The sequence below is a fragment of the Dendrobates tinctorius genome, unplaced genomic scaffold, assembly GCF_039654945.1.
Source record: "Dendrobates tinctorius isolate UK_male_01 unplaced genomic scaffold, ASM3965494v1 ptg000064l, whole genome shotgun sequence".
NCBI lineage: Eukaryota > Metazoa > Chordata > Amphibia > Anura > Dendrobatidae > Dendrobates > Dendrobates tinctorius.
In genome coordinates this window covers 46,665,221-46,680,821 of record NW_027361732.1, presented here as the reverse complement: position 1 = coordinate 46,680,821, position 15,601 = coordinate 46,665,221, and the positions used below count along the sequence as shown (strand labels likewise).

The following is a 15,601-nucleotide window of genomic DNA, read 5'->3' as shown; positions in this document are numbered from 1 at the left end:
ATTGGTGCTATAGACGGGAAGCACATTCGGATTCAAAAACCTGTCCATAGTGGATCCCTGTACTACAACTATAAAAAACACTTTTCTATTGTATTAATGGCTATTGTGGATGCTAGATACTGCTTTATTGCTGTTGATATTGGTGCATATGGATGGATGAACGATTCAAGAGTCTTCAAAGAGTCCAACATGGGGAAATTTTTGTACAGCAGCTGCTTCAACATACCCTCAGTACGACCTCTTCCGGGCACGAAGGGCCAAGTATGCCCTTTGTTTTAGTTGGAGATGAGGCATTCCAACTCGGAAGAAATCTACTCAAGGAGTACTCAAGCCGCAGTCTAAACTACACCAGACGCATTTTTAACTATCGCTTGAGGCGGGCAAGATGTTATGTGGAATGTTCTCATTTGCACAAGGAAAGACTAGAAGCAATGGGATGAAACTGAATGGGAGGAGACACAGATTAGATATTAGAAAAAACTTTTTGACAGTTAGAGTGATCAATGAGTGGAACAGGCTGCCACGAGAAGTGGTGAGTTCTCCTTCAATGGAATTCTTCAAACAGAGGCTGGACAGACATCTGACTGGGATGATTTAGCGAATCCTGCTTTGAGCAGGGGGTTGGACCAGATGGCCCAGGAGGTCCCTTCCAACTCTATGATTCTATGATTCTATGATTCTATGTACATTCGGTGTTTTGAACACAAAATGGAGGATTTTACAAACTTGTATGCAACTACAGCCTGAAAATATGGACCGTGTAGTGAAGGCTTGCATCTGCTTCCACAATTTTGTGTCCAAACATGAACCCCTGCTGGTTGACCCCGATGACTGAGTCGAACCTGATTAGCATTGAGTCGAGTACTATTCGTTCTCCAGTTGAGGTTATGCAAATACGTGATAAATTTGCAAATTTTTTCATCAATGAAGGTCTGGTTCCATGGCAAAACATCCATGTGTGATACTTTTAATCTATTATTTATAAGTGCAGTGTGTGTAGTGATTATTGTGTCATTTTTGGTTATTTCGGTTATTATACCCTATTTTGCAATTTATGTTTATATTTGATAAAAATCTAATTACATTTCTAAATCTTATTTTGCATAATAAAACAGTTTAATAACAAGTCTGGAATACAATGGTCTCAAACTCAAAATGTTGGTAGACATTTTAAACTTATGCGATCCCATAGGGATTTACAAAAATATTCAACTTTATGTCTCGGGTTAAACAAAACTTGTCAAGGCTATATTGCCGAACTATGTAAATTTTTTAAAAAATTTTAGAGACTGTTGTATTGCACTGGTGTATTGTCTGCCCAACTGAAAGCTGGACTTCTACATTGCCGGTGTATTTCCATACCAGGTTCACTCTGGCCTCTGAGTTGTGTTGTTGCTTGGTACGACAGCATGTCCATGGTACAATGGCTTGCACTTGATTTTGTTTTAGAGGAAGTGGGTTACTGAGGGGCCAAAAATTCCTCGACTAGATCGTTAAATCTTTGTCGACACAATAAATTTCTGTGCGGTGGTATGCTTTGTACTATAGGGACATACGATAAAAACAGGAGCTTCCAATCATTGGCTGTGTACACTGATTCTCGTGATTGCAAGTCCTTAATTTCCCGCCTTATATCTCTGTGTTCGCTGTGACACAGATCCTCTAAACGTTGGAGTCCATCAACAATTATGGCATCGACTTCATCTTTGGCAGATGATCGCTTGCGTCCGTGCTGTGCTTGCAAACGGGAACTGACAACAGGAGCCACAGTACTACTGTCCATTGATTGTGGCTCATCTTCAGTGCCCGTTTGTTGGCTTGTTTCCTGGCAAGATGGCTCCGGTACCTCTGCCTCTTGAGGCACAGCTGTACTGCAGATTGTTCTACAAAAAAAATATATAGATTTTAAGATACACTTCTCGCTCTCACACATTTTTACCGACCCAAACAATAACATTATATTTACTTTCGATCGCTGGGACAACGTTTTCTGTAGAAACATCAATTGCTCGTAGTGAACATAACGGTGTCATGGTTTACTGGGAGGTCAGGGTAGGTGTGGTAAGGGTTAACATGGAAAGCCTCTCTGTGGATCCAGGGAGGGTTCTTATAGCCTCATGATAGAGCCGTCCCCTGTTGTTTATACTCTTAGCTGAGTGTGCCTGACCCTGTTCTGTTTGTGCTTCATGCCTATCGTTGTTTGTCTGCTTGGTGTTTGATCCAGTCCCGTCACGGTTTACGTCTTTTGTCTGCTGATTGTGTACCTCGCTGCCCATTCTGTGTATGACTAGTGGCTAAGTTTGACCCTCCTTTGAGTATCCCTCCTGTACCTCATTGCCCGCCCCGTGTATGACCTTATTGCCTGCCTGACTATTGTTATTACTCTGCGCTGCTTCTTTACCAGTGTTGTTTTCGGTGCTGCAGGAGCTCGGCTGTAGCCCCGCCCAGCCCTCTGACGCGCGGTCACGTGGCCGCAGGTCCTGCGTGCATTGAGCGCTTCACTATCGCTCTGCCCTCCCCGCAGGTCCTGGAGCTGGATTACTCATACCCGGGCTGTGCTCCTACCTCTCATCGCTGTGGTAAGGAGCCTCCACATACTTGCTATTGGTGTCCTTGTCACCTGGATAGCAGGGCAGTTACTCTGTCCCTGACATTATAAACTACCGTCACAGTTTTTTTTTTCTCTCCCCTCCTCTCCTCTCAGGGAAAAAGTGTGTGTGTTTGGTCATCATCAGCCTGTATCATGGACCCCATGCAAGCGCTGTCAGACCAGGTAAAACACCTGACTCAAATGTTCCAGAAGTTAAATGTGGAACAGCACACGATGGCCCATACCCAGCAGCAGCTGGTAGACACAGTGCAGGGGGCTGTCGCTGCGGGGGCTCTCAGTCCTGAGAGTAAGGATGTGTCACTTTTGTCCCCAGAATCTCCAGTTAAATTACCGGACTCTTTTTCTGGGGACAAAAGAGAATACAGGGCTTTCAGGGAAGGATGCAAATTGTTATTCTCCCTGAGACCCCGATCTCTGGGGGGAGAATTCCAGAGGGTGGGGGTGATAATCTCTCTGCTTTGGAGTGCCCCACAAGCCTGGGCATTTTCTCTCGCTCCCACGGCGCTGGAACAAATGACTGTTGATGCATTTTTTGAGGCCTTGGGTCACATTTATGATGAACCAGATAGGGTTCGAATGGCTGAGAATATGGTGATGAATGCATGTCAGGGTCGGCACTCAGCAGAGTGGTTCTGCTCAGAGTTCCGACGATGGGCAGCAGAGGTCTCCTGGGATGATGCAGCTCTCCGGGGACTATTCCGTAGAGGCCTGTCAGAACGCCTTCAGGATGCCCTGGCCTTGCATCCACCTCCTGATACCCTGGAGGATGCCATGACCCAAGCCGTGCGGATGGATCGCCGGCTAAGAGCCAGAGGAGTGATGCACTCGGAAACCTCCTTATTTTCTGGCAGTAAAGAGGTTGAGGCCTCTCCGGTGCCCATGGAAATTGGCGTCACCTCAGTTAAGGAGAAAGAAAGAAAACGCCATCGAGAGAAGCAGCTCTGTTTCTATTGTGGAGAATCGGGACATTGGAGGAGGGATTGCCCATCGTGTCCGTCATCCTCTAAGTCGACGGGAAACTACTAGGTCTGGGTAGTGATCTAGGAGGCTGCCCAGACCTTCAGGTACTTTTTTTCTCATGTCCTAAAATCTTGCTTAAAGTTGAACTGGTGGTAGACAATTTTCATTTTGTTTCTACAGCACTGGTGGACTGCAGTTCATCGCTCAATCTGGTCAGCTCCTGTATCATCTCTCAATTCAAGATAGGGACAGTCAGGCTGGAGACCCCACTGAAAATCGTGGCCATCAACTCTTCCCCCCTCACCCATTCAGGGATTCTTTATATTTCTGACAGTTTTTCCCTGCAGATTGGTTCTTCTCATATAGAGAAAATTAAATGTTTTGTGATAGACAAATTGGCCGCAGGGCTGGTATTGGACATGCCGTGGCTTGAACAGCACAACCCAGTGATTGACTGGGGAAAAAGGGAAATTGTCAAGTGGGGTTCGAAATGTATTGACTGTTGCCATAAATCTGTTTTTTGTGTGACACCCGCAAAATCTGTCTGTGAGTCTTCTGTCAGTCTGGAAGGTATTCTGGAGTACCTTAAGGACTTTGAGGATGTGTTTTTTTAAAGCAAGGCAGAGGCATTGCCCCCCGCACAGGCCATATGACTGCACTATTGATCTGATTTCTGGGGCCAAATTGCCCAAAGCCCGTTTGTTCAATTTGACAGGCCCGGAGCGTCTTGCTATGAAGGAATACATCACTGAAAGTCTCCGTAAAGGGCACATCAGACCTTCAGTTTCCCCAGTAGCAGCAGGATTTTTCTTTGTTAAAAAGAAAGATGGTGGCCTACTTCCCTGCCTCGACTTTCGAGAACTCAACAAGATTACATTCAGGAATACATACCCCTTACCCCTGATTCCAGATTTGTGTAACCAGCTCTCTGGGGCTAAGTGGTTTTCCAAATTGGATCTTAGAGGGGCCTATAACTTTATAAGAATCAGAGAAGGAGACGAATGGAAGACAGCTTTTTTCACGTCAGAGGGGTTATTTGAAAACGTAGTGATGCCATTTGGTCTCACTAATGCGCCAGCTGTCTTCCAAAATTTCATTAATGTGGTATTTGCGGACCTTATTGGCCGCTTTGTTGTTATCTATTTAGATGATATCCTAATATATTCTGCTGACAAGGATTCTCATTTATTGCATGTCAAAATGGTACTTCAAAGACTCAGAGAAAATCAACTATTCGTCAAGCTTGAAAAATGTACATTTTTTGTCCAGGAATTATCATTCTTAGGGCTCATTATCTCGCCACAAGGATTTCGGATGGATCCCAAGAAGGTACAAGCCATTGTGGAGTGGGCCCAACCTCAGGACTTGAAAGGACTCCAGCGCTTCTTGGGATTCGCAAACTATTATCGCAGGTTCATGAAAGGCTTTTCGCAGATAGTTAAGCCTCTTACTGATCTCACGTGTAAAGGGGCGGATATTAGGAATTGGTCTCCTTTAGCTAGACAGTCTTTTCTCGTTCTGAAGAATTGCTTTATGTCTGCCCCGATATTAGTTCAACCAGACCCATCCTTCCCATTTGTCATGGAGGTTGATGCTTCAGAGGTGGGGGTGGGGGTGGTGTTGTCTCAGGGGCCAGCTACTCTGACTAACCTCAGGCCTTGTGCCTATTTTTCAAAAAAGTTTTCTCCAGCAGAGAGAAACTACGACATTGGGAATAGAGAGCTTCTGGCAATCAAGTTGGCGTTCGAAGAGTGGAGGCATTTTTTGGAGGCGGCAGCTCACCCTATCACGGTCATCACCGATCACAAAAATTTAGAGTATATAAAAACAGCCAAAAGATTGACTCCCAGGCAGGCCCGCTGGTCACTTTTTTTCCAGGTTTCAATTCTCTATTACTTTTCGTACAGGTTCTAAAAACATGAAAGCAGATGCATTATCATGTAGTTTTGAGCCATTGTCCGCCCCTGACCCGCCGTCCTCCATTCTTCAACCCGGGGTGGTTATAGCGGAGCTGTCATCGGAATTGGAGTGAGAGATTGTGGGGGTTCAATCTTTAGCTCCAAGGTCCAAACCTGCACATAAATTGTTTGTTCCACAACACTTGTGCACCAATCTCCTGCGGGAATTCCATGACTCAAAATTAGGCGCTCATCCAGGTATTACTCCCACATGCAAGGCAGTAAGAAGAGTTTTTTGGTGGCCTTTAATGTCTACAGAGATTAAGAGGTATGTCGCAGCATGTGGGGTATGCACCCGTTCCAAGAGCTCTCATTGCCGGCCGACCGGGGAATTGGTGCCTTTACCAATCTCAAGAAGACCATGGACTCATTTGTCCATGGACTTCATTACTAATCTCCCTCCATCCCGGGGTAATACTGTGGTTTGGGTAATTGTGGACAGATTCTCCAAGTTGGCACACTTTGTAACTATGGCTAAGTTACCGTCAGCAGAAGTTCTTTCTAGACATTTTCTTTCCCAGGTGGTTCGTCTTCATGGGGTTCCTATGAACATTGTATCTGATAGCGGGACTCAATTTGTAGCGAAATTTTGGTAGGCTTTTTGCAAGAAGCTGGGGATATCTCTGTCTTTCTCCTCAGCCTACCACCCAGAAAGCAGTGGACAAATGGAGCGCACTAACCAGTCGCTGGAACAGATTCTCCTGTGTTTGACTTCCACCTTGCAGGATGACTGGTGTGATGCCTTGCCGATGGCGGAATTCGCCTTCAACAATCGAATAAATCAATCCACTGGTAGGTCACCGTTTTTTATTAATTACGGATTGAACCCTCATTTCGGGAAATTCTCACGTCTGGATTCTAACTGTCCGGGGGCTGAGGACTGCGTCAACTGGATCAGTGATCTGTGGTCTAAGGTGCGTTTGAATATTTCCAAAGCACAAGGGAAATATAAATATTTCGCAGATAGTAAGAGGGACTCTGGTCAGATGCTACAGTGTGGAGATAAGGTGTGGCTTTCCACGCAAAACATAAACCTAAAGGGCCTGTCACACTAAGCGATATCGCTAGCAATATCGCTGTAACGTCACTGGTTTTTGTGAAGTTATAGCGATATTGCTAGGGATATCGCTATGTCTGATACTTACCTCCGACCGCTCCCCCGCTAGTTATCGCTGATCGCGTGAGAGCGTCCTGGACCGTTTCTCATAGTCAGCTTCCTGCTGAGCTTCCTGTGGCGCCGACGAGCGATGCGTGGACGCGGGCGGGAGGACGTCAGGATCACCTCGTCTGACAGGTAAGTAACGACCCCCGACCGCTGCAATGTTGCTGGTGAGATCTGCCTGTGTGGCAGCTCACCAACGACCACTTAGCAATGCACCAGCGATCCTGACCGCGTCATATCGCTGGTCGGGATTGCTGGTGCATCGCTAAGTGTGACAGTACCTTAAGGGTACCCTCCGCCAAACTGGGGCCGAAATTCATTGGCTCTTATGAGATAGCCGAGGTGATTAACCCGGTAGCGTATCGCTTACTTCTCCCTTCATCTTTGAAACTCCATGATGTGTTCCATAGGTACTTGCTCAAACCATTAGGTTCGGTGGTAGAGGAAACAGGGTCCTTTCCAACTCCGGTATTGGCTGATGGGCATATGGAGTTTGAATTTCAACACATTGTACATTCTCGATGGGATCGCGGGTCTTTGCATTACCTGATACATTGGAAGGGGTACGGTCCGGAAGACCGGTCTTAGGTACTGGCCAGATTGGTGCACGCTGATCGCCTGGTTAGGGCATACCATGCTCAATATCCTGAAAGGCCTGGGGGTCCAGAGGCCCCCCGTTGAAAGGGGGGTACTGTCATGGTTTACTGGGAGGTCAGGGTAGGTGTGGTAAGGGTTAACATGGAAAGCCTCTCTGTGGATCCAGGGAGGGTTCTTATAGCCTCATGATAGAGCCGCCCCTGTCGTTTATACTCTTAGCTGAGTGTGCCTGACCCTGTTCTGTTTGTGCTTCATGCCTATCATTGTTTGTCTGCTTGGTGTTTGATCCGGTCCCGTCACGGTTTACGTCTTTTGTCTGCTGATTCTGTACCTCGCTGCCCGTTCTGTGTATGACTAGTGGCTATGTTTGACCCTCCTTTGAGTATCCCTCCTGTACCTCATTGCCCGCCCCGTGTATGACCTTATTGCCTGCCTGACTATTGTCATTTCTATGCGCCGCTTCTTTACCAGTGTTGTCATCGGCGCTGCAGGAGCTCGGCTGTAGCCCTGCTCAGCCCTCTGACGCGCGGTCACGTGGCCGCAGGTCCTGTGGGCATTGAGCGCTTCACTATCGCTCCGCCCTCCCCGCAGGTCCTGGAGCTGGATTACTCATACCCACGCTGTGCTCCTACCTCTCATCGCTGTGGGTAAGGAGCCTCCACATACAGTCATGGCCAAAAGTTTTGAGAATGACACAAATATTAATTTTTACAAAGTCTACTGCTTCATTTTTTCTAATGGCAATTTGCATATACTCCAGAATGTTATAAAGAGTGATCAGCTTAACAGCAATTACTTGCAAAGTCAATATTTGCCTAGAAAATGAACTTTATCCCCCAAAACACATTTCAACATCATTGCAGCCCTGCCTTAAAAGGACCAGCTAACATCGTTTCAGTGATTGCTCCATTAACACAGGTGTGGGTGTTGATGAGGACAGGGCTGGAGATCAATCTGTCATGATTAAGTAAGAATGACACCACTGGACACTTTAAAAGGAGGCTGGTGCTTGGCATCATGGTTTCTCTTCTGTTAACCATGGTTATCTTTAAAGAAACATGTGCAGTCATCATTGCACTGCACAAAAATGGCCTAACAGGGAAGAGTATCGCAGCTAGAAAGATTGCACCTCAGTCAACAATCTATCGCATCATCAAGAACTTCAAGGAGGTTCCCTTGTTGCCAAAAAGGCTCCAGGGCGCCCAAGAAAGACCAGCAAGCGCCAGGACCGTCTCTTAAAAGTGTTTCAGCTGCGGGATCGGGCTACCAGCAGTGCAGAGCTTGCTCAGGAATGGCAGCAGGCAGGTGTGAGTGCATCTGCACGCACTGTGAGGCGGAGACTCTTGGAGCAAGGCCTGGTCTCAAGGAAGGCAGCAAAGAAGCCACTTCTCTCCAGGAAAAACATCATGGACAGACTGATATTCTGCAAGAGGTACAGGGAGTGGACTGCTGAGGACTGGGGTAAAGTCATTTTCTCTGATGAATCCCCTTTTCGATTGGGACATCTGGAAAACGGCTTATTCGGAGAAGACCAGGTGAGCGCTACCACCAGTCTTGTCTCATGCCAACTGTCAAGCATCCTGAAACCATTCATGTGTGGGGTTGCTTCTCAGTCAAGGGAATGGGCTCTCTCTCAGTCTGGCCTAAAAACACAGCCATGAATAAAGAATGGTACCAGAATGTCCTCCAAGAGCAACTTCTCCCAACCGTCCAAGAGCAGTTTGGCGATCAACAATGCCTTTTTCAACATGATGGAGCACCTTGCCATAAAGCAAAGGTGATAACTAAATGGCTCAGGGAACAAAACATAGAGATTTTGGGACCATGGCCTGGAAACTCCCCAGATCTTAATCCCATTGAGAACTTGTGGTCAATCATCAAGAGACGGGTGGACAAACAAAAACCTTCAAATTCAGACAAAATAAAAGCATTGATTTTGCAAGAATGGACTGCTATCAGTCAGGATTTGATCCAGAAGTTGATTGAGAGCATGCCAGGGAGAATTGCTGAGGTCCTGAAGAAGAAGGGTCAACACTGCAAATATTGATTTGCTGCATTAACTCATTCTAACTCAATATAACCTTTTGCTACTCATAATATGATTGCAATTATATTTCTGTATGTGATAAAAACATCTGACAAACACACATAAAAACCAGAGGCCAGCAGATCATGTGAAAATATAATATTTGTATCATTCTCAAAACTTTTGGCCATGACTGTACTTGCTATTGGTGTCCTTGTCACCTGGATAGCAGGGTGGTTACTCTGTCCCTGACAAAGGTGTGACTCGTTTGCCTGAAGATCCACTGGGAGTGTTTTGGCTGTCCCGGTAGTCACGGACAAATCTATCTCTAATGGATCTCCAATGGGTATGGACTGCATCAGCTACAATAAAAAATACAAAACCAAAAAAAAAAAATATTATTTCTCTTTAACAATCTTTAATGAACATATATTTCAGTTGACCATCAATTACCAATTTTTTTTTGCCAGATACCGAGGATCCAACTTGCAAATTATTTTCTCCCACAATCTCTGGTTTTTAATGATATCATTGTGCGAGCTGTCACTCTGATCCCATATGAAGGGATTTGCATGCACCAGTGCAATAAGAGTCTCATTTTCTATGTCCAAGGGCTCTACATCAACCTCAATGTGTCGTCTTTTTGGATGGCTGCTTGGACTATGTAAACACAATTTTTTTTATAAAAAATTATAAGTGGATTTGTTCAGAATCAGAATATGTTTATCACATCCCCTAGACCACAATATCTTCCAGCCCCCTTTTTCAACAAATTTTATATTTTAAACACTTTCAGATTTTAAAAAATTGTATTGTAATATTATTTGTATATAGTTATATGCTTGTTAGGGGGGGTTCCATTTATTATTATTTGTTTTGTTTAGTGTACTGAAATGAAAGTAGTTTGTTAGGATAAAAATAGGGTTTTAAAAGTTGTTATTTTGTGGTGTTTTAGGTATTTTTTAAACTATTGTTTTGTTTCTATAATGATTTTGTGAAAAAAAAAAAAATTTTTGGTTGGTTAAAAATCAATATTTTGTGTGATAATTACCACCTCAAGGTGAGGTGATGCAACACGTCGAGGCTGTTTTTTGCGTTTTGTAACCTACAATTTAGAAAAAAAAGGAGTTACGATTCATGTTGCAATTTATTTAGAAAAAAGAAAATATTTTCTGCCATGTACCTTTTTGGCCGCTTTATTAGATTGCTTTTTGGGGGGTGGCCTGCTTGGTTTCGGATCTGAAGATTCCTATAATTTGCAATAAAAATATGATTACACATGATTCCCCTCAATACACTAGAGTGCTACACAACATTTTTTAGGGATTTTTGTAAATGGCATGACTTTACCGATTCCGTGGAGAAGGTGGCAGACACGCTGCTGCGGCTAGATCCCTCACTATCCGACATCTGTGTACATACAAAATCATACATTTAGTACACATACATCGGACGGCCACTACACACTCAAAGGATGTATATATATACATATATAATTGTACTTACATTGCCTCAGGTTGCTCACACAGTAGACACACTGTGTAGCTGGAGTTTCCAGAGTTTGTCTGCAGAGTGTATGCTCCAAAATGGCTGAAATAATTCCTGTCACATGACCACATGGAAAATCCTCATTAACACAATCCAATGCATGGTTTCATTTGGACATTTTGCTTGATTTGCGTCTGGTTGTATTTGCAATAGACTTCAATGGCAGAAACAACCCTTCCGTTACCTGTGTGTTCGTTGTACCGGATCCGAAAACACTGCAGGCCGCGTTGGAAGGTGCGTCACAAAAAAACGGAATATTGCAAACGCATGCCAATTTTGACATGCGTTACACTAATGAAAATCTATGGGTGCGTTAAAATGTCTGTTACATTGCATCTTGGCTACTTTAAAACGCGTCAGCTAAATGGACTGCCCTAGCGCAATGTGAACCCAGCCTAAATTGGGATGCTGACTTACAACTAGGCCTTTCACACATATAAGTTTCTATCGTTCAGTAAGTATTCTGAAATGTATAGCATTATTTGAAACCAAATGCAAAGTTCATGTATATATATTTCCTTTTAATTGATTCCCGCAGAGAGATTCTGCCTATTCTTTGTCATATGGTGATATTCACTGTGCCTGTGACATGATGTACAGTAGTTAGACAATAGATGTTACTTTGAGAGGATGACACCAAGACACTTTTATTCCCCAGGCTGGATGATGCTAGAAGATCTCAGAAACTGAGGAAATGGGTTATGTGACATAATAATAGATATTTAAGAGTGCAAATTCAGAGAAAAATACAGGAACTATAAAAAAAAAGAATTCTTATTAATGAGCAATGAATGAATGAATGAATGCTGGAGCTAATCAGCCCGTTATCATTATGGTATATTTACATGTGGCCGATCTGTTGCACTAAACTCTGCTCCATACATCTGCAGCAATTGCACACAATTCAGATAAATGTACTTTTACAGGTAAAACACATTTACAAGTACCGGTAATACAATTTATATAATGGAAATAATGTTTCTTGGAAAACGTGATATTTCACCTACAACAGTGCTTAAACTGTGAATTGTATTTTCCATTCTTATATTTTTGCCAGGAAGGCACATGGAGTGGAATCATGGTATTTATCTATTCATGATGAGTGGATTATTTTCACGTTTTTCTTGCAACAAAGCATGAAGCTTGGAATTTAGATTGTAGCTCATCTACATAAAATTAACGTGTTTAATTTCAGAGCCTATCTGCATGCATATTAATGAGGAATTAGCTTGATGAATTTGAGGAGGCCTAAGGTTTTCTTTGCTACTTTCCGATGTTAACATACTTGTATCAGGTAAATAAAAAATGGAGGATACACAAGTCACAGAGAAAAGGACTCTTCACAATCTGAGTTTTTCTTCTTTTTCTATATATGGTTCCACAGTATAAATAAAATAATACGATTAGCATTTCATTGTTTTCAAGGAAGGAATAAACCATGAGGCCTGATGATAACTGACCCATGTTAGAGGAAAAATTCCATACCATCTCTACATACGGCAATCAGACTAGTTCCCTGGATCGCACTCAAAATTGAATGTCACTTGCATCAGAGTCATTAAAGGAATTATTATGATTTTTATTTATTTTTTTCCATAAATCAAGAAAAGTGAAAAAACACCGCAAACAGAGATCACATTCCAAACATGAGTATTACACGGTTACGTTTCGACCTATACCTAGGTAAGACCTAGGCCATCATAACATCACCTGGCAGAGAACTGAATAGTCTCAGTCTCACTGCTCTACAGTAAAGAATCACCATCTATAATAAGAATTAAACCTTTTTTTTACTCTAGACGTAGAGGATGACCCTTTGCCATTGTTGCAGGCCTAGACATAAAAAGATCATTATACAGAGCTCTGTATTGTCCCATCATTTATTTGTACAAAGATCGCCAATAAGCCTTCATTTCTTCAAACTGAATAACCCCAGATTTCATAATCTGTTTTAATAATGAATTCACCCATTAAAGAGAATAAGTGTAAAGTATTAACGTTTTAATTAAAAAAAAGTTTAGTTTTTTTTTTAATGGTATGAACTATGTAAAACAGTATAAAATGTTTTGATATTTTCAACTTTTAAACACCAGGGGGAGCAGCTGCTGATATTTGTGCTGAAAACCTAGTGTACTGCTAGGTCACATTGACTGTGTTATGACTGAGCCCTAACACTCACACGGGGATGAACAAATCAGGGGATATATATTAACCTGCACACCATACATAGGTTCATATACAGACTAGGCAAATCCCTAATATGGCCCTGATTTGTACCGGCATGACAGTGGAGGTTAGCAAAGTTAACATGAAGCAGTGGCGCCCCCACTCAATGCCGGCTGACTCCGAGTGTCCTTAACTCCACCCTGAACTACACAGAGTGTAATATCTAACATAAAAATCCCCTACATAAAATATAAAATTTATTAAGATTATTGAAATATCCACAAATGATTCCCAGCAAAAACACCTGTGAAAATGGGCAAAGAAAACACATGTATTTATATAATTGCCTTGTAATGTTTTCATTTCCTGTTCTGTCCAAATGTCACCGTATCCCAGAATTCCAAGCGGAGGAAGTTCACCGACCGCCATATTGGGACACCTAAGTGATGGGTGTCTCAATATGGAAACTGCTGCTGGTACCAAACTATTGCGCAGTACCACCGGTATATATAGTCATTTTCTACATTTTAAAAATTGCAAAAAGGAAAATGGACTGATGCAAAAGTTTTGGCACCCTGCATGGTTAGTACCCAGTAGCATCCCCTTTTGAAAGTGTCACAGCTTGTAAATGCTTTCGGTAGCCAGAAAAGAGTCTTTCAATTTTATTTAGGGATTTTCATCCAATCTTTCTTGGAAAATTCTTCCAGTTCTGTGAGATTCCTGGGTCGTCTTGCATGCACTGATATTTTGAGGTCTAGCCACAGATCTGTAATGAACTTCAGATCAGGGGACTGTGAGGGCCATTGTAAATCGTTCAGATTGCGCCTTTTAAGGTAGTCTATTATGGATTTTGATGCATGATTAGGATCATTATCCATTTGTAGGAGCCATCCTCTTTTCAACTTCAGCTTTTTTACAGATGGAGTTATGTTTCAATCAAGAATTTGTTGAAATCTAATTGAATCCATTCTTCCCTCTCCCCATGAAATGTTCCCCGTGACATTGGCTGCAACGCAACCCCAAAGCATGGTTGATCCACCCCCATGCTTAATGGATGGCGAGGTGTTCTTTTTCTGAAGTGTTTAGATGTTCTTTTGCATACTTCTGACACTGAATTTTATTGTGAGGATTCAGGAGAGGTTTTCTTCTGATGACTCTTTCAGGATGGCCATATATGTGTAGGTGTCTCTTAACAGTAGAATAATGTACCACAACTCCAGACTTTGCAGTCAAGCGGGGGTTCTTATTTGCTGGCTGCAGTTTTTTCGCACGAGGTTAGAGGTTAGTTTTTATAAAGCTGTGAAATCTGCATCACCTGGCATTTTCTAACATTGATAGTGAGCAAGCCATAACCCTAACAGGCTAATTAAGGTCTGAAACCTTGGTCAAATTTATCTGAGCACACAAATCTCTAGATGTATTCAAACTTTTGCACTGACCTATTTTCCTTTTTGTAATTTTTAAAATGCAAAAAATGACAATATATTTTTTTTTGCCTAAAATGCAAAGGAAATGTGTCATCTTTAACTTTAACCCTTTTAGAGATCATTTCATCTTCAACTTACTTAACTGTTCACAATAACAGTAATTTTGACTAGGGGTGCCCAAATTTTTGCATGCCACTGTATTTTATGTGTTTTCACTTAAGCACAAATGATATATTGGATTTGTTGGTTTGAATGTGTATAGACGCACGTTAAAATCTTTCTTGCTTGAAATAAAAATGGAAGACTGACATGTTGCTTGACAAGTATCTTGGCACATGTCATTTATTATATGTGTGTTCATCCAAGCACAAATGATATACCTGATCTGTTGGATTATACACAGGCTCAAGAACATGTCCTGCTTTACATATATAAATGTTTTGCCTATCCTGCAAGCCCGATATGGAGGGTTATATTTAATATTTCTTGATTGTCCATCTGTGGTGGATGTTTGCCATATCGTCTTGTAATTGACATTGCACCCTTTTATCAATTATGTCAGTCCTTTGTTAACCTTTCTAAAGAGTTACAGACCATCTTGGGATTAACAGGTAATTTCAGGTACAGATGACATGTGAGTGGGCGCATCATTGGTGTTCCATTTTAGGGTGACAGGAAGGAAGGACAGGAAGGACTCTAGGGGACATTAAGAGGAGACTAGATCCGATTCTGGTTATCATCTTTACTTCCATTAACTTATTAACCGCTATTGAGTATAGCGTAGAGATCCTTTTTGCCAATGTTCCCTGTATTTTTCACTAGGATTATTTGGCCACTAACTAAACCACTGAATTAGAATCAAATATTACATAAGTTGTGGTACGGACTGATAGTGAAAAAAATATATCTATTTTCTGTGTACACTTCCATATGTATTTTTGGTGGGAATCTTTTTTTTTGACATTTTAATAATCATAATAAAGTTTATATGTTTAGGGGATGTTTACGTTAGATAATATTCTATACCCTTTGTGTACTATACTCAGTTAGCTTATACACATAGAGTAACCCATAGCCACAACAAGAGAAACGAGTGCACACAAACAGAGGATGAGACACAGGGCTAAAGATGTGTTCACAATATAA

At 42.4% G+C, this 15,601-nt stretch overlaps 1 protein-coding gene across 1 annotated transcript in view; it reads right to left on the bottom strand.

Moving 5' to 3' along the window:
• Positions 1-1,226: 1,226 nt before the first annotated feature.
• LOC141094582 (uncharacterized) overlaps positions 1,227-15,601 on the bottom strand; it is a 134,044-nt gene continuing 119,669 nt past the window's right edge. The window contains exons 3-6 of the mRNA XM_073580460.1: positions 10,821-10,916; positions 10,665-10,724; positions 10,498-10,563; positions 1,227-1,883 (exon numbers count right to left, since the gene is read on the bottom strand). Coding sequence (XP_073436561.1) covers positions 1,460-1,883; positions 10,498-10,563; positions 10,665-10,724; positions 10,821-10,916 — 646 coding nt within the window. The 3' untranslated portion in view covers positions 1,227-1,459. The remainder of the gene's footprint in view (positions 1,884-10,497; positions 10,564-10,664; positions 10,725-10,820; positions 10,917-15,601) is intronic.